At 38.2% G+C, this 27,214-nt stretch overlaps 1 protein-coding gene across 1 annotated transcript in view; it reads right to left on the reverse strand.

Moving 5' to 3' along the window:
- LOC127387877 (glypican-5-like) overlaps nucleotides 1-27,214 on the reverse strand; it is a 349,409-nt gene that overhangs the window by 254,661 nt on the left and 67,534 nt on the right. The window contains exon 3 of the mRNA XM_051626736.1: nucleotides 20,935-21,629. Coding sequence (XP_051482696.1) covers nucleotides 20,935-21,629 — 695 coding nt within the window. The remainder of the gene's footprint in view (nucleotides 1-20,934; nucleotides 21,630-27,214) is intronic.

The raw sequence follows: 27,214 nt of genomic DNA on the forward strand, positions 1-27,214 counted from the left end.
ATTTCTGTGAAATTGTTTCTCCTTGTAGCATCTGCACGTCTCAGAAAACTATTTAAGTGTGAAAAGACAGATTTTTTTTGCTAGCCTAAAAACTAAAGATAAAATAAGTTCAATATTAACTCTACCCAAACACCAGAAGTTAATAATATTTAAAAAGCCAACCATATATCTGAAATGTAGTGAAATGTAGATAGAAAAAAATATTTCCATGCAATAGTTTTACGCACTTTGGAAAAAAATCAAACCAAGAAACAACCCAGTCCACATGCTACACTATTGATAATGACTCCTAGTACAAAGATAAGCTTTTGTTGTTTTCCACAAGGCATAATTCTTAAGGGTTTCATGTAACCAAGTTATGCATAAAGCTCTCCATGACAGGTACGGCACATAATACAAGAGAAGAAATGGAGCTATTATTTGCTCATAATCCTCAAGAGAGAACATTCCAGCTACAACAGATGTCTCTCTCCTCAAAATCCCTGTGTCTTCACCTAACTTGGCTGCAGAGGATGAGTTGGGATTGACACAACTCCAGAGTTTCAGATTTATTCTTTCTTGACCCATGATGTATTGTCATTCCTAGTTCTTCCCTCTAGACACCCCAACAAGTTGAAGGTGGTCTCAAACTTACTGCCACTAGGCCCAGCTCTGCAAGTATCGGACTATTTGAGGAAACACTTAACTGAACAGATTAAAAGAATCTAAAAGAAAGCAATGAAAAAGTCAGAAATCTAAAGAATTTAACAAATAAAGACTGAAGAAGCTGGTGCCTGTCAGCATGAAAAAAAAAAAAAGATACACTCAGAAAATTAAAACAGGTAAAAATGTGCTGCATATAAGAATAATCTATTATCTATATCCTTACAAGAGAGCTTCTTACAAGTAATAACAAGCTGCAAGGGAGAATTAAGTTTGGAATGGAGAGAAACTTTCTTGCAGTAATAATAGAAAAACCTTGAAAAGACTGTCTGGGGACATTACAGAATCGCCATCATCAAAGGCTTTTAAGAATGTAATTTAAAGAATATCTGTTATGAATGGCTTCAAAATAATGATTCTTTCTTCAGCAGGGGATAGGTTATATGACATGCAGAAGTCCATCCGCTGACCCTACTCCTGTATTATTAGAATATTAGAATATTCATTTGTTGCAAAGCTTAAGAATTTTGCATTAAATACTGGCACAGAGGACAATCTGAATACCTGTAATACCACAATCACCTCATTCCATGAGCCCCCAAAAGGACGCCACTGAAACAAGAATGAGTTTCTCTGGTAGGAGGCCTCTGCCTCCTTCTGGAAACCTCAGAGACCAAGGATTTTTTGCCAGATGGCAAATATTCAGGGCCAGTGGTCTCAGCCCTCTTGAAGGCATGTGCTTTCTGTGCATTTCTTTGTTACAGGATATTGCATTGCTTTCCCCTGCACTTCGTGTATTTGCCGTTTCAAAGACACTTTTCGGCTCTGCTATTACTTGTCTGTTACTCTTCACAGGAATGCAATTTCAGAAATGAATTTTAGTTGAAATTAACTAAAGACAAACAGGTTAATTTTGAAGAATTAAATTGAGCTTGCATAACTATCTGTAAGGGTTTCTTTTTCTTACTTGGAAATACAACTGAAATACTGTCAGAAAACTTGACAGTCCAAAATTTAGAGTAACAATCAATCACCAGTTTTCACAAATGGCCTTTTTATTCACATCCATGTGGTTGCTGACATTAACACTGATCTGCATTAACGGAAGATGTTCTCTCCAGCCCTTGACTCCCATAGCAGCAATCCCTGCAGTAAGCAAGTTTTCAGCAAGAGCTGCAGGCTTTAGGACTTGCCACTATTAATTATTCTGTATGAAAACAAGGGAAACTTGCATAATTTGAGAAACATTCTCCAAGCTTCACTTTTTAAACAATCCAGGGCACAAGGGAAGAAGGAGGAAAAAAAAAGGCAAAAAAAGAAGCATTGTTTAAAATTAACCTTCTTTCAAATATAGCATAAACCCACGGGGACAGGACTGGAGAACAACCAGTTTTCAAAACAGAAGTCACAAAATGGAAGTATGCACTGACAATAAGAAGCATGCATGTCATTCAGGCTTTATCAACCTTGAGATTACTTGTGATCCTCCTCAGCAGCACACTTTAACATTGAAATTTTCCTGTTGTTATTGTTTCAAAACTGAGAATTAAAGAGACTTGCCACTAACAGGATAATGGGCATTGAAACAAATACTTTCCAAATACGGATAAACTCACTCTCAACCTTTTGAGAGGTTAACTACATCTAAGACAATGGCTGACATTCTCTCCATCCATGCCTTCCACCTTTGCTAACTGAATACAAAAATTACCATATAGACCATAACCTTAATGTAGCAAATAGTGGAGTTCACTCCCAATGAAGGTGGGCACGTTTGACTAAGCTCTATCTGCCCTTGAAGCCACAGAGATACACAGCTCAGCTTAAATACAACAAGAAATCCTAACTTCTGTATCACTTTTCCAAGTTTTTCAATAGTTTATTATGTACATTTTACTCCCATTTACTTATTAGGATATATCTACTAAATAAATTCTTTTTTTGTAGTAAACTGTATGAACATGGTCTTGCATAACTATGTTCAGCATGTTTAGAGAGCTTCTGTATTTACACTGGACTATCAAGCAAGTTATTGTAACAATGTTACTTGGATATTCCCAGTCCATATTTTTTAACAGCAATTGCACTATAACAAAATGTTTTCTGTGAGAAAAATGCAAACTGCCCAGTCACAAAAAGTAAATGAGATGGTTATATAAAAATGCTAGATACTCTGACTTGGAAGCTGAAGAAACTTTCAGTCACTCAAAAAGCATGGCAATAAAAAGAATAAAAATATATTTTTGCAATGCAAATCTCAGGATTTTTTTCCCCTCTAAAGAATATTCACTCCCTAATTCACAATTAATAGACTTGTTCTTGACAGAAAATAAATAACTTACTTAAAAGGATGAAAATTTTGTTACTTTTACTCAAAAAGATTTAAGTTTCCAAAAACTGTAAGTGGCATAAGCACTTCTTCAGAGAGGTAGCTGTCCTCAGAGGTATAATCTTACCATTTTCAACAGGGGCCTGTTAAAAGAGTTTATTTGTGAAAGGATAATCTTCTGCAGTTTGAACTTTCTCACCAAGCTCCCTTCTCATTGCTATGCGGTGCGGGGGGTCAGGCTGCTTGCAATGCCTGCCATGTCTATCGAATCAGAACTAACCTTTTGTTCCACTTACTTTCTTTACAACTTTTTGCCATCAGTAGCCACCTCCAAAAAATATACTTTTGTACTTCTGAAGCCTGCGTATCTTTTAGAGAATTCACCTGCAAGCTGATTCCAATTACAAAAGTTTCATCATTTTATGAAAAGCTATTCATGATTTTTTGCAGAAGAGAGAAATACATAGCCTTAACTTTGTCACATCTGCTTTGTGACTGCTGGCCATACAGCCATGGAAAAAACTGAAGGAACTTCATAAATAAGATACTGGAACACTAAATAACATCAGGGTCCAAAATTACATACCAGAAGATTGATACCCATTGCCTACTAACACCAACATAATAGCATGATTCAGACAGCAAATTAGTTTCAGGAAGAAAAAAAAGAACATTAACAACCAGCACTAGTGATCTATGTAAACACAGTAAGATGATCAAAGAAAGATTGATGATTACAGAAATGTCTCTTGGGTAATAAGTATCTAACTTATACCACACACAAAAAAATAGTGCTTGTTCACTAAACATTATAAATGCATGTAAAACCAAAAAACACACATGCAAGTACCCTGCAATGCAAAATACAGTAACTGATGGTCTCTGAAAGAAAAGCACACAAACAAGCATATAAAAATAGATAACCTTGTTAAGCAGACACTGGTGATATATCAAGAAGGAGGCACCAATATTAAAGGAAAAGCAAATAAAACTCGATATAAAATTAATCTCCAAATGTGAATATGGTTTCTCTTTTTTATTCAATGTTCTGTATTACGATTTCAAAGTACTAAAAAAAACTAACTTAGTAAAATGATGTACTGTAGGAGTAGCACTGGGGAATTTGGTAAAGAAAAAAAATCAGTCTCTTTGTTAGCCAAGCCACAAAGCTTCTACAGAGCCTAATTCATCATGAAAATGCCAGCACGCCTGACAGCTGATTGACAGATCAGCCCTCTCCTGGCTCCCTCTCCCCTCATGGAGGGGATAGGATGTGTCTGTTCCTCCTGGACAGAAAAACTCATGCACCGAGTGGTTATACGCAGGAGCTTAGCTCAGGAAAAAGAAGACAGATTATGCACAAAAGCATTCACAAGACAGCTGGGAATTAGTTGGGTGGAGGAAACGTTTGGCGTAAGGGAGCATTTCTACACATTTTCTTTCCTTCCTCCAGCAACGGAGGTGTGCTCTCCAGGCTTGCAGACCCTGCAGAACCAGGCTTTGGCAGCACAAGCCAGCAGGAAGTCAGGAGTCTGCCCTTCCCAGAACCCCAGGGCTGCCTCTTGGGACCTGGCAGAGCCCGCCCTCGCTGTGGCACAACTGCATGAGCAACCTAAGTCCTCCTCCACATGTAGTGTCAAGGATTACAGGCTCAGCCTTTCTAGGTGTCAGTCAATCTGCTACTCACTTTAAAATTAAGCCTGTGCTTAAGTGCTTTATGGGACTGTGGCCAGAATACTCAGTTTCTGGCATAATTGAGCCCTATGTTTTTATATCCATAATGTTAGTTCAGTCTTCTGCCAAGAAAACTTCTTTTCCCTGAGTTTTGTTTGTTTTTCCCAATTGAGCTCAGTAAGGGGTGAGGGTTAAACTAAAGTACAGTGGCCTGATTGCCATGTATGCTGAAGGCACTGTACACTGAAAAGAAGCTATAAAGTGTGTTCACTTCATTGGTTCTTAACTCCGCAAGGGACAAGCAAAGCAGTACCAGGATAAGTGAAAGTGAGGTTCTCCCATTCAATCTGTAAAAGAAAAGACTACATGTAGATGAAAAATTAAATTAATACCTAGTACAAGTAACATGGCATTGGATAGGTTATGCTTTCAATATATTCTTTCTTTGGATGTTTTAAAATTTAAAACTCTGTCAGACAAAAGAAAAAAGAGAGTGCTTGGAAAAACACTTCAAAAGCAAATACCTGAACAAAAACACCCTCCAAATAATTTACAAAATAGAGATTATTTTTCTAATAACCACCAATGTGTTGGTGAGAAATAACCCTAAAACTACCTTCAACTTTTATACTCATAGACTATCAGCTTACCAAAAACAAACAAACAAAAAACAACAAAGGAAGAAATTGCTTAGTTCAAGAACTCTGGAGGAAAGTCATCTCTGTAGCACCTTCCCTACTTTTCCAGCTGGTACCAATGACTGGGTGGGACAAGACATCTGAAGAAGAGATGCTGGCTACTGGCCACATTCAGACCATTTGAAAGGGCAGGTGTGATAGAGAGGAACTGGGCTCTATCCTCCACATCATGCAAGGCTGCACTGCTTTGAAGACTATGAAATCCTGGCAAGTTTTAAAAACTTCATTTCCTTTCTGCTATTAAAGCAAGTATACTTCCTTGGAGAATTTTTTCTCAGAAATTAATTTAAGAAATGTGGGGAAACACATTGAGCAATAATGGAAAAGAATTTACTGTCTTAAAGTTTAACTTGAGAAGAATCAGATGGTATGAAGCAGAAGTGGTCATGAAGTCTTTGGCAGCAAACCAGTGAGGCACAGACTTTCTTGTTCTCTCTCTAGCCTTTCATGAAGCATTTTATAAATAGACAATGTACACCGGGAAAACTGGAACCACTCAGCCCTTACAATGACAAGCTAATATTTATAGTCTTAGTCTCCCCTTATTGCACAAAGTAAACCAGCCACTAAACAATAATAATAATAAAAATAATTTTTAAAACCCACAAAAGTGAAAAAAGAAACTTCTTGTTTTGGCTAGTTTCCTGGTTTTCTTACTTGGATCACAATTTTTTATCATCCTTTCCCAGGCATCTTCTGGTAGGAGCAACTGGGATCTTAAAGGATCTTGACACTAGTCACGTCTCACTACACACTTTTCTTCTCAAGACTTCCTACACAATTCTTTATTCATTGTCAAACTACTGTTTTACTACCTTGCTTAGCCTAATTTTCTCTGCTGAAACTTGACCATTCATACTGAATGGAAGAAAAAAACTAGAAACAAGGAACTAGAAACAAAGCAGAGAGTCTTGTGACAATTGTTTGTCTTGCAGACAAATATTGGCCCTAGCTTATACAGCTGCACCATTTTTCCATAGTCTCAAAGACTGAAGGAGCTCATAATCTTTAATATTTTTTCAATATGTCCGCACAACTCTAAGGATGTAATGAAATCTACAGATAAAAGCAAAGGAAATCAATAATAACCATTCTACTTTGTTTGCAATTTTGAAGTGTTTGTGAAGAAAAAAAAAAAAAAAAAAAAAAGGATAAAATCAACTAATCTTTCTCATAAAACTACTACAAGAAAAATTAGGGAGAAAGGAGGGAGCTGTCCAATATTTGATGGCTTAATTTCTGGCTTTTCAAGTATCTGGTAATAATTCGTAACTATGCAACTTCACAGTAGTATAAACCACCACCTATTTCTGATTCATGTTATCTTTTAGAACCAACTTCATTGTAGGTCTAGGATAAGCATTTAGAAATGCAGACTGAAAGTGAGTTTCTTTGTTATCTGGCACCAGCACTCCAGAAATACTATTCAGGTCTATTAGGTTGGTAACATAAAACAAAAGCACAGCTGATCCTTCTGCTAGACTAGATAGCATCTTGGGATGCTCCAGCCTCATGTGATTCTACTCAATGCATTCTGTACTAGCTATGGAAAACATCCAGCTTTCAACCCATCAGGAACTGCACGAGGGCAAAGCATCTGAGGACTAGAGAGAAACAAAAAAAATATTCTATCATACTTATTTTTACTGAAAAGTAGGTCTGCCACTTCCAGTCCTGCTGGTCAATCACAAATCCCAGTGAAGACACTGAATTGGAGCATATTTTATGAACAAAACAAATATTAACTTAGCAGTTCAAATGTGACAACCTCCCTTAAGTCTGTCGCCAGTTTTCCATGCACTGAAACCTATGACAATACAGCTACTAAGAAAAGTCTGAGCAGAAAGCAGCTTGCTTCCATTTCGGCAAAAGGCTCCAAGGAACAAAATTCAGATCTGGACACATTTATTTCTGAAAGTGAGTTAGGTTTGGCATATACACCCGCACATTTAGCTGAGAATGCCATTGTAATTTGTGATGCACAAAAGTAATTTCTACAATAGATCAGCAGGGTTGGGATGTCAGCAGATTCATTCCCAGGCAAACCTCTCTGTGTACATTATTTCTTTATGGTTAATCCAGGCACTTGCAATTTGGTTATAATAGTTCAAGCGGCTAAAAGCACATGAAGATGAACTGCATAGACCAAACCCTGATCTGGCTGAATTGGCATTGCAGAGCTTAAGCTCCAAAGACCTGCACTCACTAGGATCCCGCCCGCAGCAGGCACTAGTTCTTTGAGCTGACAGCACTGAAAGAATAAAGTTTGAAAAAAGAACAGAAAGATACTTAGGTTAAATCTCCTCTGAAAAACTCAGCTGCTGACTTCCCTCTTGTTTTTAATACAACTTCTTTGGAGTCTGATGTCAAAGAAAGCATAAGTATACTGTACAGCAGAGATGAAAAATTTTCATGGGTTCACATGCAGTGGGGAGGAACATGAAAAGGCTTTTAAAGTATATTAAATTTCCTATTATTTGAAAATCCTGGGTCACTAAATGCAGTCTCAAAATGGACTTACGGACTAATCATATATTTTCATTGTTAACTATGATGAACAAACCATTCTTTTTACTTTCAGACCATGATAAACGTAGTTCAAATAGTCATTATGAAGAAGAATTAAGCTCATACTGAGACCCAGAGTATATCAGTGGAGCAGCTTCCTGACCTGATCCTGAAAGAAGCGGCTTCTTTATTTCATCAAGGATGAAGCCTCAGAACCAAGGGCACACCCTGGGCAAGCTTACACCACCTAAGTATAGTTCATATATACTTAATGAATAAAGCTTATAGAGTAATGCATCCCATATATTGGGGGGGGAAGTGCTTTTTTTGTAAAACACTGAACCAATTAAAGGGGGAAGAGACAGAGCAGGGCCGAGCCAAGTGGGGCAAGAGAGACTGAACAAAAGCCTAAAGACCTCCTGCTGCCATGAGTCTGTGCTGTCATTCACACACTCCAGTCCCTCCCTAGCTAGCAGCAGCACGTAACTGCACACCTAAGACGGTCAGGCTAACTGCTCAGAACTCATGGCCAGATTAGTCCATCTGAGTCTCCTCTAGCACAGGAGAAATATGGCTAAAATCAGCTTGCAATAGTACAATTACCTAAACAGGGCAGTCAATGGGGAAAGCAGACAATAATGTTGACAAAACCCCACCCTTGCCCCAAACTAACTAAAAAAGGAAGCAAGTTATCAGGAATTAATAACTGAAAAGAAACACTCCTCCAAAGGATTCCATCCACATGACACCCTTCCCTCAGGGCATCATGGGAAACCCATCATGTGGAACATCTTCAACCTTAACTGGAAAAACCTAAGAGAAACCACCGACTGAAGTCATACCACAGCAAAGGAAAAACAGAGCATTGCTCTTCTTCGGTAAATTCACATGGCCATGTTCAGTATCATGCAGACTTACACACACTTTCATCCAGACACAGCACAGCTGTGTTTACATGACACTATTCAAGTTGCTAAGCCTGTATGAGAAGACCTGTAAACATGGCCATGCTGCTTCTGGACCTGACTCATGATACTCCTATTGTATTAAATCTCAGAATAACCCATGGGAAACGAGCTTGTATTGCTTAGTGGCTTGTAAAACCAGCTAGCCCATGCCAACTGTTAATACCTGCCTAGAGTCAGCAAGAAATTATAATTTACTCTGTCTGAAAACACATACCAGTTCTTGGATTCTTCAAATAAGGTGGGTGGTGGCTACCCCTATAGTTGTTTTTCTAGGTCTTTTCCAGGTACTTGGCCTCTATTTCTTATGTAACTGTATCATTACTTTGCCGCCCTGTGACTTCATATTCCTTCTTCCTGCACAAATTGAACTCTTTCCGAACCAACACTTGTCTGATTCTGTGGTAAGTTTGTTTTATAAAAAAAAAATTTAATTAGATCCAAGTCCTGTTTTCCCCTTACCAGCAGGCCTTTCATTTTATTTACCTTTGAAGATTTTTTTACGGTAGTTAATTTAATTTGGAATAGTGTAATACTTTTCTCCATTGCGTCAAATGATTACTTCAGTTCTTTGTACCCCTTTTCCCCATCTATCAATGCCCACCAATTCAGAAATGTAAATAACAAACTCCTGCCACAAATCAGGTCTTTCCTCAGACACAACTTACTTCCTTCCTTAACGGCAGAGTTGAATCTTCCATTCCCTAAAAAGACTGTCCTTTAGCTTAAGCTGTTTCACCTCCATTGCCGAGTGCCTTTGCTCGTGAGGGGGCAGAGGGGCTGTGGGGTTTCTGTGTCAAGAGGCAGGGGCTGGTTCCAGACGGTTCCAGCCGGCCCCGGGGCGGGAAGAGCTGGGCCAATCAGAGGAGCCGGCGCCGCCCCTGCGCAGCAGAGGAGTCAGAAATGAAGGAGTGAAGCTGGGCCTGGACAAAGGGGGGGACAAGGAGGGCTTTTTGTGTCTGTTTCTCATCATCCAACGCTATTTTGATTGGCAATAACTTGGTTTTCTCTGAGTCAGTTTTGCCCATGACAGTAACTGATAGATTTTCACCTAAATGAAAAGGCAGGTCTTCTACTCTCAATGCAGATACGATGAGCTCAACAACTAGGATTTATCTTTCCATTTCTCCTTACATAATCTGTGTTGATTTTCTACAGAAAAAGTCTGTAAAGTAAAGATATTAGTAGATGGTCTAGAAGAATATAAAATTACTAAGTTTCATTACAATTAGCAAAAGTCTAGCAAACCATGATAAAATCAACAGGGACTTTCACATCAGGGAACACATGCCATAAGTCACACGGATCCTGTTCCGAAGCTGTACTAGGTTCCTCCTCATGAGCTGGCTACCTTAGCTCTGACCCAGTCCAGCCCAATGTGCTGACGCTCCTGGCTGCCTGATGCCTTTCTAACACAACTGGCATCTTAACTGTAAAACCAATCACTGCTAATGACAATTTTACCTCAATTACTCCAGCTCATGTTAAGATATCTAAATAATTACAGGGAAAAATATGATCATAAAAGTCTGTACTTAGTTGGGTGAAATATGTCATTTTTTTCCAGTATGCAAGACAGTTCTTCAAAAGAGGCAGGTTTTATTTGGCAGAAGATGACAAGTGAACCAACTTGCTTTTCACTCAAATTTCATGTGCCCATCTACTGTCAGCAAAAGGAAGCCTTGCACTCCAATTGCAAAACTAGACCTCTTTTACTGAGTTCCTGGTTCTTGAAGTCCCTTCAACGAAGCTATAGTAGCTGAGGATCTCTTCATTCTCTATCTTCCCCTTGTACTCCCAAAAGCCAGAATTTTTCACACTGTGACATGGTTAATTTTACTTGAGAGTAGGAAATTGAGCTTGGTTCTGAAAGTGTTTGATAGTTTCTGAAGAACCTAATGCCACTGTCTCTCCCAGACTATTTGAACACTTTGTGTTTGTAGGTTTTTCTTAAAGACTGAACTATGGCACATGATCAGGCAACCAACTCTTGTATTATGAAACATCTGACAGGTGAGGACACATTTTTATGTTCTTTCACACACTGAATCCACAGACTAAACTATTCAGAGAAAAAAAATTACTCAGAGTAAGGGAAGATGGGAGAATTAACATACATCATTAGCTGCAGATCAAAAAGACAAGTGTCCCCAAGCTGCCTGTAAAAGAACCCTGCAGCACTAAGCTTGCCTGGCATTTCAACAACTAAAAGATGAGCAGGGACTTGAAGTAAAAAGTTAACAGACTAACACCCAAATGCCTTATTGATAAAAATAAAACTGGAAGTTATTTATAAAAAAAATCTGTTGTAATTTTCTTCGTAGTTCAGTTTTTATATTCAAAGAAAGGTAACTTTGTTAAATATACAGTTTGGGGGTTTAATTTTTTTTTTCACAATCTAAACTATGCTAAATGCAAAATCAGTGAAAAGATTTCATAACTAATCTTAATATATGAGATCACCCTGGCAACATTTTCTGTTTCAATTTGCAGATCCTCTCCTGGTAACAAAACAGTTAAAGGAAAAAAAAGGAAAAAAAAAAAGGAAAAAAGCCTTAAAAGACTCAAGAGAACTAGCTGTTGCTAAAACAATTTTATGGTCCTTTCCACTTCACTGGAGGTAGTTTGTATGGCTGACTGGAATCTATTCAATGCTGTCAAACATCTAACACTCCCATAGCTAGACACCTTACAATGAATAACAAGCAGTCTAGCTGCCAATATGCTAGAGCTGCATTTTTTACCAAGGACTAGACCCCAACCCAGCAACACTCCACCTTCATTGTTTGATGCCTTGTTAATTTATAAGACCAAAAATTACTCACAACAAACAGAGGTGCCAAAGTTCTAAAGCACTGCAGCTACAAAATCCATCATACTTAATATACCACAATACAGGAAATCAGGTTCATGAAAAAACCTGCACAGCTAATTTCTCTTTTATAGTTTAAAATTTATTTTGTGATAGAAAATAACAGTTTTAGTAGATGATGTACACAATCCAGGGAGGCTTACAATAGGTGCACAGACTGTACAAAACTCTAGTAGAAACACGAAACACATCATCTGTCATCATGAGTATCATCATTTCCATAAATATTATCCCAACCACTGACTGTCTCACTCAGTATTGTGCTTCATGCAAAATCCTGGACTCTTACCATATTTACATCCTTCATCTTTCAACTGTAATAATGGTGAAGTGCTGACACCAGAATCATATTCCAAGTGAGCCAGAGAGTGCTCAGTGACAGCACCATCTCTGTGAAATTACAACTGTGCTGTCTTGGCAGGTTTATGATTAAGGCTTTGATCAGACTTCTATTCTGTAGCTCATATCCTGCCATCAGACCTACCCATCAAATGGGCATATCCTCCTCTTCATACAGCACGAATTTAACTCAAACAGGACACAGACATGATGACTTTGGGTATGCTCTCTAGCATTTTCAGCTTCAGGGTGAAAATAAGCATCATTCTGACCATATGTTCTACACAGGTTACAACTTTGGGATTTGCTTCTCATTATTACTTTAACAAAATCACACTTGGCTAGAGAGTTCCCAAGAACTAATTCTCCAGGAACCAAAAGTTGCTGAAAATTTTCAGAGTCTCAGTTTGACAAATAAAATGAAGCAAGGCAGCTATTTTGAGAAAAACAGGTGTATCATGCAGCTATGCAGCCCTCTGAGAAAAACTAAGTTCAAATCAATAGCAGAAACTAAGCTCATTATTACTAAATATAGATGCTACATCAACTAGCCTTTTAGAACCGAGTTGATTATCTACACCCTAAAACAGAGGCAGCTTGATTTGAAGGAGTGAAGAAAAGCAGTGGGCTGTGTATGTTAACGTGCACACGTGCTTGCATACACTTGTGTTAGTCTATATAGCACTTAACATCACAGAGGAGCAGGCTTAAAGCTCCTGCAGTGGCCAAGGACACGTGCTTTAACAGCCATGTACTTTTAAGCATGTATTTAGAATTAATATCAATGGTATCTTACTGTTTTGTTATAGAAGAAACAATGAGGTAATAAAAATGTACTTTTCAGAAATATACCGCCTCTTCTAATTATCTTTCCTAAATTAAGATGGCAGCCATAATGCAAAGTGAATAGTAATAAATTTTTTTTTACTTCACTGTTTAGGCCTCTTGTTCTCAAAGCAGGTTACTGGTTTCTTGCTTTGTATTTCACTTGCTATGCAACTTAGAAGAAACACTAGAATCATGCAGAATTTCATCTGTTTCAAACCAGCATGCATGCAAAACCTCCTCAAAACACCTATATAGTAGCTTAACAGCATTTCTGGGACCACAAACACACAAATACTTGACACATTTTCCACAACCACTTTAGCAATAAGACTAAGCCAAACAAGTGTGTCTTGCTTGCAAATGGAGAGGGGAAAAAAAAAAAAAAAAGACAACTGGTAATGTGGTCCCTTCTCAAAGACAGCAAGCAGCCTGGCTAAAGGCAGCAGCCCCAAATCACTATCATTTCCCAAAACTTAATCACAGTAATTAACCACAAATCACAATCAGAGCTGGTCTCAGATCAAAAGCTGGAAAAAGCAACAACCATCAACTCCACTGACATGAATTACTTAGCACAAAACTTTCAGGTTACATCTTTACACAAAATGCAAGATTTAGGGAATGGAAGATAGAACTAGAATACTGCTCTGCCAGGCAGAAAAGTGCTTTTTTATCTTACTACAGATTTATGACTTGTTAATAGTGTGGTTAAGCACTATCAGCAAGTCAGCAGTCAGTTGGGAGGTAAGATGTGACTTGCAATGGAATGCTTTTGGGTATGAAGAAGACATGTACATCCAAATGAATGATCACTTCTGCAAAAGCAAGCTCAAGGCTATACAGTTTATGTAAAATCAAATCCTTAGCTATGTGTTTAGTCAAATAACATGACAGCTGGATAATGCCCAGTAAATTACTCTCAAAACTAACTGAATTGTAAACATAGTGATTTTTATTCCTACACTAATTAATAATAATTTAGATTCTTGAAAATACATGCATTTGATTTTAACCTCCTTCATACTGACATAAATATTAAATTTCAAGCAGTTTCCTCACTACATAAGAGCTGATACTTAACACCAGGAAATCAGGCTACTCTTTGGTATCAAACATCTGCATGGAAGAGAACTCTCATTAGCCAACACAGGCCCAAAAGCTACTCACATCCCCTTAAAGAGCTGTTCAAGACTATATGAGCTCTAATTCTCCAGAGGACTTTTTTAACAGATGGGAATGAGGCAAATGCATTAAACAATTTAGATTATTATTTCCAGAAATACTTCTACAGTACTCAAGTGTCAAAATGCTTTTAAATCAGGCAAATAGCACGTGGCAAGACTTAAAAAGCTGTCTACAAGAATTAAGACACTTACGCTCCATGAAATTCAGTTGATTCCAGATATATAGTTCCACTGCTCACTTTAAAAATTTCATTCATGATTGACCGTAAGATGAGAGCAATATCTTAATGAGTATAAAGCCCAGGAGAAAATAAAATTTTAATGTAGAGATATTTTTCTATGTCTTATACCACTGTGAAACCATTCTTTTACCTTTCGCACAGAAACGGGTCATTCCATTACAAGATGTGCCTTCAGTGCAATTCACCAGGTTTCTAAAATGTCTCCTCCTGTCCCGGGATTCACAAAGGATTTGAACCTGATGTTCACGCAACTTTGGTTCATCAGAGGAAAATATACAAGGTCATCCCTTCAGCATAAGTGATTGTATCATTCTAGATGACACCTGCAAGAAGCATTACTTATACCAGACACTTTCAACAGGGCAACCACTCTGGTACGTTCAAGGTCATTTACAGATACCTCACCACAGCCATGCCATTTCTTCCATTTTGCATTTTCAGAGGTTTCCTGGTAAGCGCTCAGAAAAAGTAAAATGACATTTGAAATACCATTTCTAGTTAAAATATTGCACAAACATAGCTTCTCTGTACATTTTTACAGTTATTTCCAGCAATCTAACCACAAGGAATTGAATATACTGCTTTCACCTCTGCTAAGTATGGTTCTTGTACTTATTGACAGCTGGTGTTGATCATTTGAACTGGAAAACCTTTAGGAAGGAAGCACCTGAATTCAGCTCTAAGTGTTCTCCAAAGTCTCCAGGAGTGTTTTATGATACCGTTCAATGTCTTTAATCAAGTAGTTCATTACTGGCTGGCAGAAACTCTTTGCTGCTGTGAACTCACTCAGCACAAAGTTATTCTGTTCTTAGTACTGCCATTTCCTTTACAAATTTGCAAGGTTACCGTGCATCAATCTCCTGCTGCTGTAAGTTTGGCAGTGTTTTTGCTAAGCTTTTATTTTCATAAAGGTGACTGTTTTAATGGGTCTCAGGTCTTTTATTTCTCAAAATTGCCTTTTCTTTTCTATTCCTAATTACTTCAGATGACCTAAATTATTTTCTGTAAGCTTTCCATGTATTGCAAAATTTTTACCAGAAGCTTTATGGTGATATTTTAGTTCTTTTTTTCCAAATGCCTCCCCTCCCCTGAAGTTCTGACTCAAGCCCATCACAGTAATGAGGGCATGTCAGGATATACCAAGCATGTTCATTTACAGACAGCTAACCCTTTCCATCCTCAAAGTGAACTTAGCAAATAAAAACCTAGATAGTTTGCTTGTTCAGTACCAAAGGTTTTATAACCTGCTTCTCATCTGGGATTGTTTCGGCTAAATGCAACATGAAACAAATCTTTGCAACTTCCAACTGCCTAAGAACACTTGCAAAGCTGCATCACATGTTCCTATAAAGGACACAAAGTCTATCCTCAGATGTATGTAAAAACGAGATGCTTTTGGAATACTGTACTAAAAACTAAAAAAAAAAAACAAAAACAAAACAAAAAATTCTAACTTCTAGTTCTACCTTTATTAACGACTTTGTGTAATATTACTGAGAAAATCATTAGCTCCCTCCGTTTGTTTTTCAAGACATGACCCCAGACTACAGTTATTTTGTAAGAATACTGCAAGAACCAAATACAATCCATTCTTTCAGTGTTTCTATAAACATTCTCTTTCCTATCTTAGGCTCTGTGCTGCCTCCTAGCTCTCTTCAACTCCAACAGCATTTCCCACCTTGCCCAACTATAGTTTAAATACCTCAGATAAGTATATGCCTATAGGCCTCCATGGAATTCATCTGCAAAACAATCAATTTCTTTAATGCTAAATACTCTGTAGCCAAGGTCAGTAAGAGCAATCAAAACGTCAATGATGATGTAATATAAACAACAAGCAAAACACATTTTAAAATGGCTTTAGGGAAGCAAGTTTAGAAGACAGTGAAGTGTGATCGGCACCCATTTCTAAACTACATGCTACCAGCTACTTTGAAACAGGATTAAAGTTTTTAAACCACTGATGGGAGGAGACTGATGGACCAGCCACCAAGACCAACCATCTACCTATTCTAACATGCTGTTAATTCTATGTAAATGCTTCCCTAGCTCCCAACTGCATCTCTAAACAGAAATGACCATAGCAGAAGTCATTGGGCAGGCATGGAAAGCTTAACTCCTTTGATCATCTTGTCTTCATCGTCAAGGACAACAGTCCCTGCTACAAGGTTTAACCTTCTCATTCCTTTCTTGCATTTCTAATGAGTAATACAATTTTTTTTAAGGAACACAACTCTAATGATATGCCAGAGGCAGAGGCATCAGATCAGCCTTTAAATTACAACCTTAAGCCAATCCTCTTTAAAACAACCAGTATCTAGTGGATCTCTTCCTCAGTATCACCTGTAACTCTCCTTGATGTCTTCACAATTTGTGGAAAGACAGTCACTGATTTCTCTGTGACTTTGAGCTATTTTTTTTCTCTCACAGTCACTAGTGCTGGTCATCTTCTCCTGCATCTATCTGCTCTTCTTCTCAAAGTTTATTCTTTTATCTTTATTCTTATATCACTCTTAAAAATGTAACATTTGTCATGTTTGTTGGTAAGCTTGTCTCTAAAAGTTAATTGTCTCAAGACACTGATCTTTCTGCCTTCTCCTAATGCCTGATCTCTGATCATATCGAGGTTTTATAATCCCCTATCAAGCCTTTTGTTAGCTTTTGCTTTTATTACTCCTGTAATCAAGAAACACCATATGTTGGACTTGTATCACAGCTGGTCATTCTAAAAATATCAGGTCTGTGGCTTTTTACACTTTCTTCATTTAATACATTTACAGTCATTATAACATTAGTGTGAAGATAAGCACTTTATGCTTATGAAATTCATGCAGCAAGAACACCACAGAGGAATATATGCCTTCTCATATTCCAAGTATTTCTCCTTACACGCATCACACTTTCTATCTTCCACTGTGTGGGCAGACAGGTTTCACAAGAAGCCACATGCAGGGTAGAGATTGTAGCAATACCTGGGAAAAAGGATCTCCAAAGAGATCTTTCCATGTGGTCTCACTGCCCTTTGAATTAAGGCATCAAGAAAAGCCCCAAATACCAGGGCTGGCACAGATTGCTGCTGAAGCATAACCCAATGAAATCCCAGTGGCCAGCACACATTTAAAAAGTGCCTCTCCTTCCTTGCATTTTAGTTGAGAGCATTTTACTTTCACTTTGAATAAAAATAAAATTAAAAAAAACAACACAGGAATTATGCATAAATACGGAGTTCGGAATACAGCAATATGGTAGACAAAACACATGAAAAATTAGACCAGCTCTGAAACACAAAGATACAAAGGGGGGGGGGGGGGGGGGGGGGGCGGCGGGGGCGGCGCGGTAAAGAGGGAAGAGTCCCAAAAATGATAAGGGTGAACAAACTGGGCCCCTGTAGCTGGCACCAAGAAGCAGTCAGGGTGCCTACCAGTACAAAAGGCAATTAGATTCCAGCAGACAACCCAGAAAATGATGATTCTGATTGCTGATGCTGCAGACCATGCCTGGCCCACATTAGGTTAAGTAAGCTGGATGTATGCCAGCATCATTGAACTAATGGCACGGCACATTGTGGAGGAATCTGAGGAGAGATTACTAATATCTTAAAGGTGACCTTTAACACATGCTATCCCAGCAAATCAGGCAATTCTCCTGGCTATAATGGACAAGATCCCCAGAGGCCAGCCTCCTAAGTCATGCACTCTTCCTACAAATAGGATTTTTTATTTTTTTTTTTAATAACTGACTGCACCTCATTTGAGCAGAGTACCCTAAGTGCTTTATTAGCTTATTTCACACCCTTTCCCTTGTTTTAAAGAAAACAATCTAAACTTTCTGTTATTCATTATCATCCAGGCAGGCAGCAAGCTAAAAAAGGACTCTAATTTTGAGCCATATTGCCTATTAAAAAACATAAAACTTTTCCTAAAAGGGTGGGTGCATTAATTAAGGCTGCCCCAGGATAAATGAAAATTACTGGGAGTGCTCTGCTCTCCTGAATGAGTTTTCCATAGATTATTTATAATTGAATGAAACCAATAAAAGCATTTGTAACGGAAACTGTATGTAAGTTAAACATTTCCACTTCTGCAGAAACTGAAGACCTTACAGCATGAACAGAAAAAGACCTCTGCATTTTTATGAAAGGAAAAGAGAAACTTCTTTCCTGAAAAAAAGTTTCCACTGAGCAAAACAAACAATAAATTCATTGGATACAAATCCCATCAGTGCTGCCCAAAAGGGCCCGAGTGTAATTGAGAATCAGGCCTTGGACTCCAAGAAGCCATTTCAGAGCCGGAAATCCTGAAGCTGTAGATTGAACTCCTTTCCGTTTCTTCAGAGAAGGAAATACAGCTTAATTAGGCTCAATTTTCTAAATAATAGTTATCCTCTGTAACTAATCAGTAAAGTTTTAAATCAGTATCAGACTAAATGCTTACTCAAACAGTGGAACATGGTCTGTCTTCAAAATACAATCTTATCCTGCTGACAACTGGAAGAGCTAGAAGACTGAGGGTAACACACACTGGCATAGAGCTTTTATTTTCAAACAGTGAACATTCTTCCCTATCCTACAGAGCAGCCCCTAAAAAAACACTCAATCTTCTGTGCACAGAGATAACAAAGATAACTTTAGGGGGAAAAAAATTAATGCCTTTTCAAACACAAAAGCACGTTCTGAATTAATTTGGAGAGGAATAAGGAAAATGTTTAAAGTTACTGCTAGGGACCCAAAAAATACCTGAATAACATTATTTGAATAAGCATTAAAGAAAATCCACAGCCTGAAAGACACCTCAGGAAAATTCTGCTAATACATCAGCTAAAAGCAATACACTGACTTAATCTGTAATTATCTGGTATTAACTTGGATTATTAATTTCACCCCATCAGTAAGCCAAGCAAGTGCATATTAATTACGACATTGACAAATGCAATGCAGTTATGTTTTAGCATTTTGTAACATGCTGCATACATTAGAGGAAGTATCTGTCAGACCATTTTTGCTGCTAGTAGTCAGAAAGCTTAACTTTATTCCTAATTACTTCTGTGTAACCAGTAATGAAGCCATACAGTAGTGTAAGAGGTATCTATCTATAGTCAGATAAAACTAATATATGTAATAATTGTGTACTTGATTTTCATTTCCCTGCTAGACTCACCTAAAAATAACACCTGAATGAAGATTTGAGTAGATGCAAGACTACTGTTCATTATGTGTTCTAGCTTTAACACAGCTTTATGAGCTACATTATGATGTTACCAACTAGAAATTAGCTAGATAAAGACCTGCTGCTTTGCACTGTGTGTTGGTTCCAACACATACTGTGCATTATCCAAGTACCTGGACAAATATTTTCCTAGTTTTTCATGTTGATCCTTGGATGTCAGCTAAACTAGCAGACACAAGTGTCACTGATGAAAAAGTACAGGATAACATGTGAACTGAGGCAATGTGAACTGAGATAACTACAAGTATAAAGTTAAAAATTTATCAGATTACTAGAAGTGGTTGCATTTTTTTAACAATCTACATACTATACTGACTGTAAGTCTCTGACTGTCTGGTGTTCCAAATGGAAGAGAGATGTGATATTGGGTATCCTGGAAGGTTACAAACATACAGGCACTGTTCTCCTATGAAATACTGCCTTTGTTTAGAATATCCAACCCTCTCTGTAGACTGTGTGAAGTATTTATTTCTTTTATGTAATAAGGTGACCAGAGTTCAGCAGAGGAGTTAAATTTTCAGATCTGTGCATTTCCTTTTCATTTATTCCCTGCAAGAATTCCTTTACTTTCAAGACAGGCAGTTCTACATGAATGTTTTAGATTAGTCTTTACCCTGCTTAAGGGCACACTGCTACATTTCTTTTTCCATTGACAATCATGTCAAACTTCTTACAGATGTAGTCAGTTACATCGTTAGTCATTTCAATAATTTCTGGTTTAGTCTTCAACACCTTGAAAGAATGCCTGCCACTCATATGCTGCTATTATTTAGCAGTTCTACCACCCAACTTTTCTCCTGCTTAACCTATGACATACAAAAAGGGATCCAGTTTAAGTGTATTTTTATCCTTTACTTATGTAAATGCTGTCAAATTAGTTAGATTTTTTCATGCTCTTTTTCCAACTTTCATATGATGGGTGTACTCATTACAGACCCATGCAACCTTCCTGATGTCTCAGCCAACACAGAAGTACGGGGACTAAAATCACAAAAAAGTTTTTTGGTTTTTTTTCCTTTTTTAGAAACCCACTCCTCTAACCTTTTCCACCAGTTCCTGTGGAATGCCTCTACAGACTGCAAACACTTCCACGCCAGAGAGACACTGCTCCTAGAGTTACAGGATCAAGATGTTCTAGAGTATGAAAATATATTGCTGATATCAAGTTTAATATATCCTAAATTTTTTGTTTAGAAAATTCTGCAGACAACCCAGAGCTACCTGCTTTACAGGATTGCTACAAACTTCCCCGCACCCCCCTTTCATTTCAAAGCAGACTCTACTGAAACCCGTCACAATTATCTGTCATGTTTTCACATATTATTAAAGATCTAGTTGAAGACTGAAAAGTGACAACACCAACCTGCTTAAATCTCTCAAATAATGGAAGTGGTAAGTGGGAGTACCAAATAATTAGAGAGCACTTACGGTAGCAGAGAGCTGTGGTCCATTCAACTGGGCATGCAGGATGGCTTCATTGATGGAGTTCCGGATTCCCGTCAGGGCAATTTCCAGATCATGTGAGGCAGCCATTTCATTAGTCAGATACTCCAGCGTGGAGATATACTCCCTCCATTGTGCATCCAGTTCTGACACACTGGCCAAGCAGCCCCTCATTACATTTAGACAATATCCGACACAGGGCCTGATGAGTGTCAGGCCCTGGCAGTGCGGGCAGTATTGCATCTTCACTAGAGCTCTGCTGCATTCCTTCGTGAGAGCTGCATGTTCAGTAGTATTTATCACTTCAATGCCCAGACTGAGGGCCTGGCTCAGCACCCTACTTGCCCAAAGAGATTTTGACAGCTCTGTAACCATGTTTTTAGAATAGCGTCCAAAAGGATTTATGTCTTGCCTTGTAAGCCGTAGACACTCTGTATAGTCCTCTGATAAATCTGTAATTCCTGGGTTTATTAGCCGGCTATACACCAGAGGAAAAAGACTGTCAAAGAACCGTAGTACTGCACTTTCCACTGTAGTCTCTGCACCCAGAATGTAGAGAGAGATGTCTGTAAAAAGTTCTTTAACAGGCTCTGCTGCCTCTTTTGCCATAGGTCTGTAAGCTGTCTCAAACAGGGAACTTGTGCGGTTTTCAGCAAAGTGAAGCAAAGACTCAAAGGCCTCTAAAAAAAGGGTGGGGAAGAGAAAGAACTAGAGGTTAATAGCAAACACTTGACACCTTATTTAGAGGACTAATATTAAACCTGAACAGGAACATCAACAATACATGAAATCTGCAATTTGAATACACTAATAGCTAATAGTTTTCATCAGTAACATCATTAAAAAGACACCTAAATATTACCTGTGCATAATAAAGGCAACACATAATACAACAAATACTTTATTCAAAAGATTTACTACATTCCCAGTAGCTAGACCCTGACCAAAACTCGAGGTCAATGACAAACACTGACAGGCTTCATAGACAACATGCAGGGTCTATTTAACATGATTTTTGTAACCGACACTGAATTTGCGCAGTTCAGCTGGGTACTTTTCCCAAACATCCCTCTATGGACAAGTGACATCAGTTCCCAGTCCACAAGAAGGACATTTTCAGTGTTCCTACAGAGCTCCAAAAAACACATGAATGGGCAAAATTATTTATGTGATGCAAGTTCTGGAGCTGTAAGACATAGCAGCAACTAGTAACAGGAACTGTCACAGCAATTACACTATCACTGCCGCACTGGACTGAAAATACCAATTACACAATAGTGACATTAAATTAAAGGGTGAAAATTAGTATTGAAACTTCTTATAAAGCTATGAGACTTCACTGCATATTGATATTAAAGTCAGGTAATAACAACTCATCAGTGCACAGAAACGCTAATCCTGGTTCATTACCTGTACTTTTCAACTGTAACTGTTTGAAATGTTTTAATAACTTAATACTTTATGAAAACACTATCTTGATAGCATAGTAACAGCTTGAAGTTGTATTTTTATTTCAGGTGACCTATTGCTATGAAGTTCTACATCAAGAATGGAAAAAGCATAGGGCACCCATGTTATTCTACAATAGGTCTAGACCTTTTAAACCACATACTTGCACCCTTTAGAGAGCTGACATGCAGAGCAAACACATGTTGGAAGGGAGGACTAAATAAAGGTGACACACAAACAACAACTTCAGATAAGCAGCTGGGGCAGCAACTCAATGAAAGCTTGTGAGATAACTGAATACAAACAGAAGCTGAAGTTTCGCCAGGCTATGAGTGGTGCCTGAGAGGCACTTCTTGCAAAGCACAACTCAAGGATGAAAGAAAGATGCTGTATGAATGCATTCTCTCCCTGTTGACATCGGCTAGGCCTGGACACCAGCCAGTGGCTGGGCAGACTTGACATCAAGTCTGCTATAAACCAAAATGAAAATGAGATTATAAAATCAAGAACACAGTCTCCTTTACCTACATAACTTTTGAGTGGGGAAAAAAAAAATATTTAACACATTTCAAATTGCAGAAGGCAAGTATTATATAACCAAAACACTGACTGAGAATTTATAGACAGGGGCAAGGGAGGGATCTGTTCCCAAGATTATTTTTAATTACACAGAAGACAGTAATCCACATCATTCCCACTGCTTTGTTTGGAAGCTCTACAACAAAGAGCCTCTGACATAAATCACTCTCGCACTCCTCTGGATGGCAAGTAGTTCCAGTCAAGAAGGGAGACCTATCACTTTATACCTCCTGAGGACTGAGCAGATAACAGGTTTTTGGTCTAATCCTACTCTACATTCATCTGAACATCACAGTGTAATTCATTACAATGTAACACAAACTGAAGTCACTCGAAGATCAGCTCAGCAGAGGAGCAGGCACACTACTGTAAATCAACATTAGCACACACTGGCAAAGTTTGGTAGAAAAGCCTGGGCCGAGCCTTCCTCTGTTACATCTCCCTGGGCAACTAACTTGCTTGCTATGATAAACGTTACAAGCTCTTTACCACAAAGGCTGATTTAACTAGACAAATAATGCAACATAACTCATTGTATATTCAGTCATCATTACTTTACACACACACGCTGTATCCTTCTGCAGAGAATCACTTTAGCGTTCCCACTGGTATTACAGCAACTAGTACTATGGAAATGCTTTTAAAATCATGGAAATTAAGAATTCAGCTACACTTCACTTGAAAAAGAATAAAACTCATTCTCAGACAAAGTAACACCTTGGCAAGTTTCAGACTGAAACAGACTTTTACAGCTGAAAAAAAATCTGAAAATTTTATTTATGGTGGAAATACTGCCACAATGTAAACCACAGAGCAGTCAGCTGTGTGCTAATGCATTATTAAAAGGTTTCTGTTTGCCACAGCACCTCTATGTGTTTATTTTTATTTCTAGAGGAAACCTAAATGCTTTTGTTTATTATACTAAAAAAGCAATGGGAATATTCAAAACATGAAATCAGTGCTTAGAGTTTCTTCCTTCAACTACACACACTTTTGCAGATATTCAGCTTATCATTAGATTATGGAAGCAGGGACTCCTACAAAGCTGACTGAATCTAACACTGTTGCTTTACCTTCCAGGCCCATAAAAGCAGAGCTGCAGACATCATCCTCCTTATCCAAACACTGAATGAAATTTATTTATGACTTGCTACTCTCCTTAGTGTCCTGAGAAGTAACAGCTCCAGCAAAAAATGAGAGCAAAACAGTCAATGACAACACACATCCTAAAGAAAGAGATTTCAGCAACTTCCTGGGATACTAGGTTGTAAACTAGAAACCATTAAGTATTTTATATTCAGATCTTTTAACTGTGAAAATTCTTCATTAAATTAAATAAAATTGTGTTATCCTGAAACAAGTATGAAATAAAAATATCTAATACTGTCATTTATTTTTCATTGAATACAAGAAAAATTGCGATGGTATATAGCTTCACTTGTCCTGCAAAAAGTGCCCTAGCACCAAAAGTATAGTAGAAAAATGTCTGCTGGTTGTAGATGTGCTGCAAACACCAATAAGGTGTCATTTGCTTCCTTATCACTAATGGTCAGACAGAAAAAAATAGCCTACAGGCACTGTAGCAATGATGGTTAAAAGGAAATACATAGGTGCTTTTTCATTGTTAGAAGGCATTAAGACACGTTAGAGAGAATCAAATTACTGGATCAGCTGGATGTTCTTAGACCTTTAATTAGAAATAACAAGGTTTCATGCAGTCAAACAATTTTGTAACAATGTACAGCTTGCATTTGTGTTGTACAGAGCAGACAACCTAAGCATCTTGTTTTAAAAGTGATTAATTATACATTTCTGTGATACTTTGTACAGATTTTCTAAATCCCAAGGAAGGTTTACCATTATCTGAACAGCCAGGCGCTCATCTCTGCAGTCAAATAGAGCAAAAACTTCAGACATTTATGGACTAGCAAAAATCTGAATTTTAAGCTTAAGCACACACTGGGAGAAACATTTTATCATCTTTCACAGTCTTTAGCTTCTACCTCCCCACCAGCAGCATACCATGCACCTGCAAATACATTGATTCTGAACAATAACCAGAATACTTCAGAATTTCATTGAGACATTATACTTTTTTTTGTTGTTGTTTTCTTTAGTATTGAGATAAATAAGAAGGCAGAGAACAGTTTGTTCTCATGTTCTTCAAAAGCCTCTTTTTTTTTATTTCAGACTACAGGTAAAGGAAAACAACAGCCAGCTTTGGATTTTCAACTAACACACTAGTAACTCTAATGTGAATCAGCTAACGTACCATCTTCATGGGTAGAATTTTGTTCAAACTGTTTACTATGAGCTTGCAAAATGCTTGACACCATCACCGAGGTGTCTGTGACAGCCAAACACAGCTGATCAAATTCAGCTCACCTCTGGAAACTTCACATCTGAACTACTGCTGTTTGACAATTACCTTCTGGAGACAAGCCCAGTTATGACAAGGTGGCATGCTGGTTTTGCTGCTCCACGGGCAGCACAGAGCCTGCCAGGCCAAGCAGCACACCAGTCTGCATGCTGGGCTTCTTGCCTGGCTCCTAGCATTCACATACACTAAAAACGAGATGACACTCAGTCTAACACACACAGACAGAAGATTGCTCTGCCCCTACAGAATCCATACTTATTCATGAGTGTGGCACAACTGCTGTAGAGTGCTCACTTCCTTCTGACAGAAACACATCCATCCTGACACAGAGGATGTTTTAAAACAGCCAGCAGTCATGTTTCATATACCTAATACAGTAAGAACTACACAGCATTCCTGACTTATCTCACACTATCTTTTACACTAGCATAGCACAACTGACTTCTTCAGTGGGATTTCTGATTTAAGCCCACTAAATGTCATAAGAAGATGCAGAATTTAACTGTTTCTGCTAACGGAAGAAACAGATTTAGGAAGCATGTATCACTCTGCCCAATACTGGTGTGCCAGCATTTTCCAAATATTTCCTTTATTTTTTCACCACCTGGAGGTCTATTTGGGCAAAGAACAAGCAGGTTTAAAGTAACAGTACAGAAAAAGGTAAAATATCTAATCTTGCAACTATAGCTTTGTCTAGTTCTTCATGTCATGTAAACACTGTCTTCAATAACACAAGTTAACTCCCTTCAGCAGGAATAGCTTCTTGTGTTTCCAAATGCTGTGACTTGTAGCACAGTCAGGTGCAACAGCTCTCCAAGCCACCACTCCTTCTCCTGCAGTTCTGTTCCTGAAAGATGCAAAACTGCCACACATCAATTTGACACTTTTTCTGCCACAAAAATCTTTCTGGGTGCATCCTGAGGAATTGTTTATTTTTTCAGGCTCCCAGACACATTGCAACATAGCCTGAATAAAAGCCCTCAAACAAAAGGATTAACTGAAGGGCACAGCCCATCTGCACACACATGGTAGTAGGAGAGCTTGCATTTTGGACTGTCTTCATCTCATAAACCCCAGATTTCTTACAGTGCATGCAGGTCAGCAGATATGGTCTCACAGGAAATACACAAAGAAAGGAGTCTTCCAAGAAAATTTGGATTGACATATGATAGCCATATTTAGAAAAACTCATTTGCTTCCCTCTGCTATAACAGACCTTCACAAGCTATTGAGGTCTTTATTCTGTAAGCAACTATAGGATTTGGATGTGGAGCATTAGGAGAAGTTAAGCAATTTCCAACTTGCTGGATTATGCATCAGGATTTTCCACGTTCTTTTCTCTCCACAGGTCCAACACAGGAATGTTAGCAGGAGAACCATTTTTCCAAAATAAAGTCAATCTAACCACCAGACACCTCTGGGCACAGACTGTTTCTGTCACGCAGTAGCAGAGGCCAAGATCAAGTGGGTCTACTGTTTGAAGCCCATGCCTTCAAAACCCAAAGTAATAAAAACTGAGTGCAAATCATGACACGTGTGAAAGCAAAGTTCCTGCCACTGCTGCTGTGCTTCTGTGCCAAGCTAGCACCTTGCCCACAGGACAGACAAGGTGAGACCACCCTGCTCATGCAATGGCTCTCCAATACATTAGCAACTCCTTACGTCCTGCAGTATTGGAATGCATGCTGAACTTAAATTTAAAAAAACCCAAAAACTGCTAAAAAACAGAAAAAAGAAATCCATTACATTGTAAACATTACTTAAAATATTTAACAATGCTCAATAAACCAAAAGTAGAAGCAAACACTGAAACTTATCTATGCAGAAATAACATCTGTGTACATTTTAGATTTCAGT

This window comes from Apus apus, chromosome 8, assembly GCF_020740795.1.
Source record: "Apus apus isolate bApuApu2 chromosome 8, bApuApu2.pri.cur, whole genome shotgun sequence".
In the NCBI taxonomy this organism is placed as follows: domain Eukaryota; kingdom Metazoa; phylum Chordata; class Aves; order Apodiformes; family Apodidae; genus Apus; species Apus apus.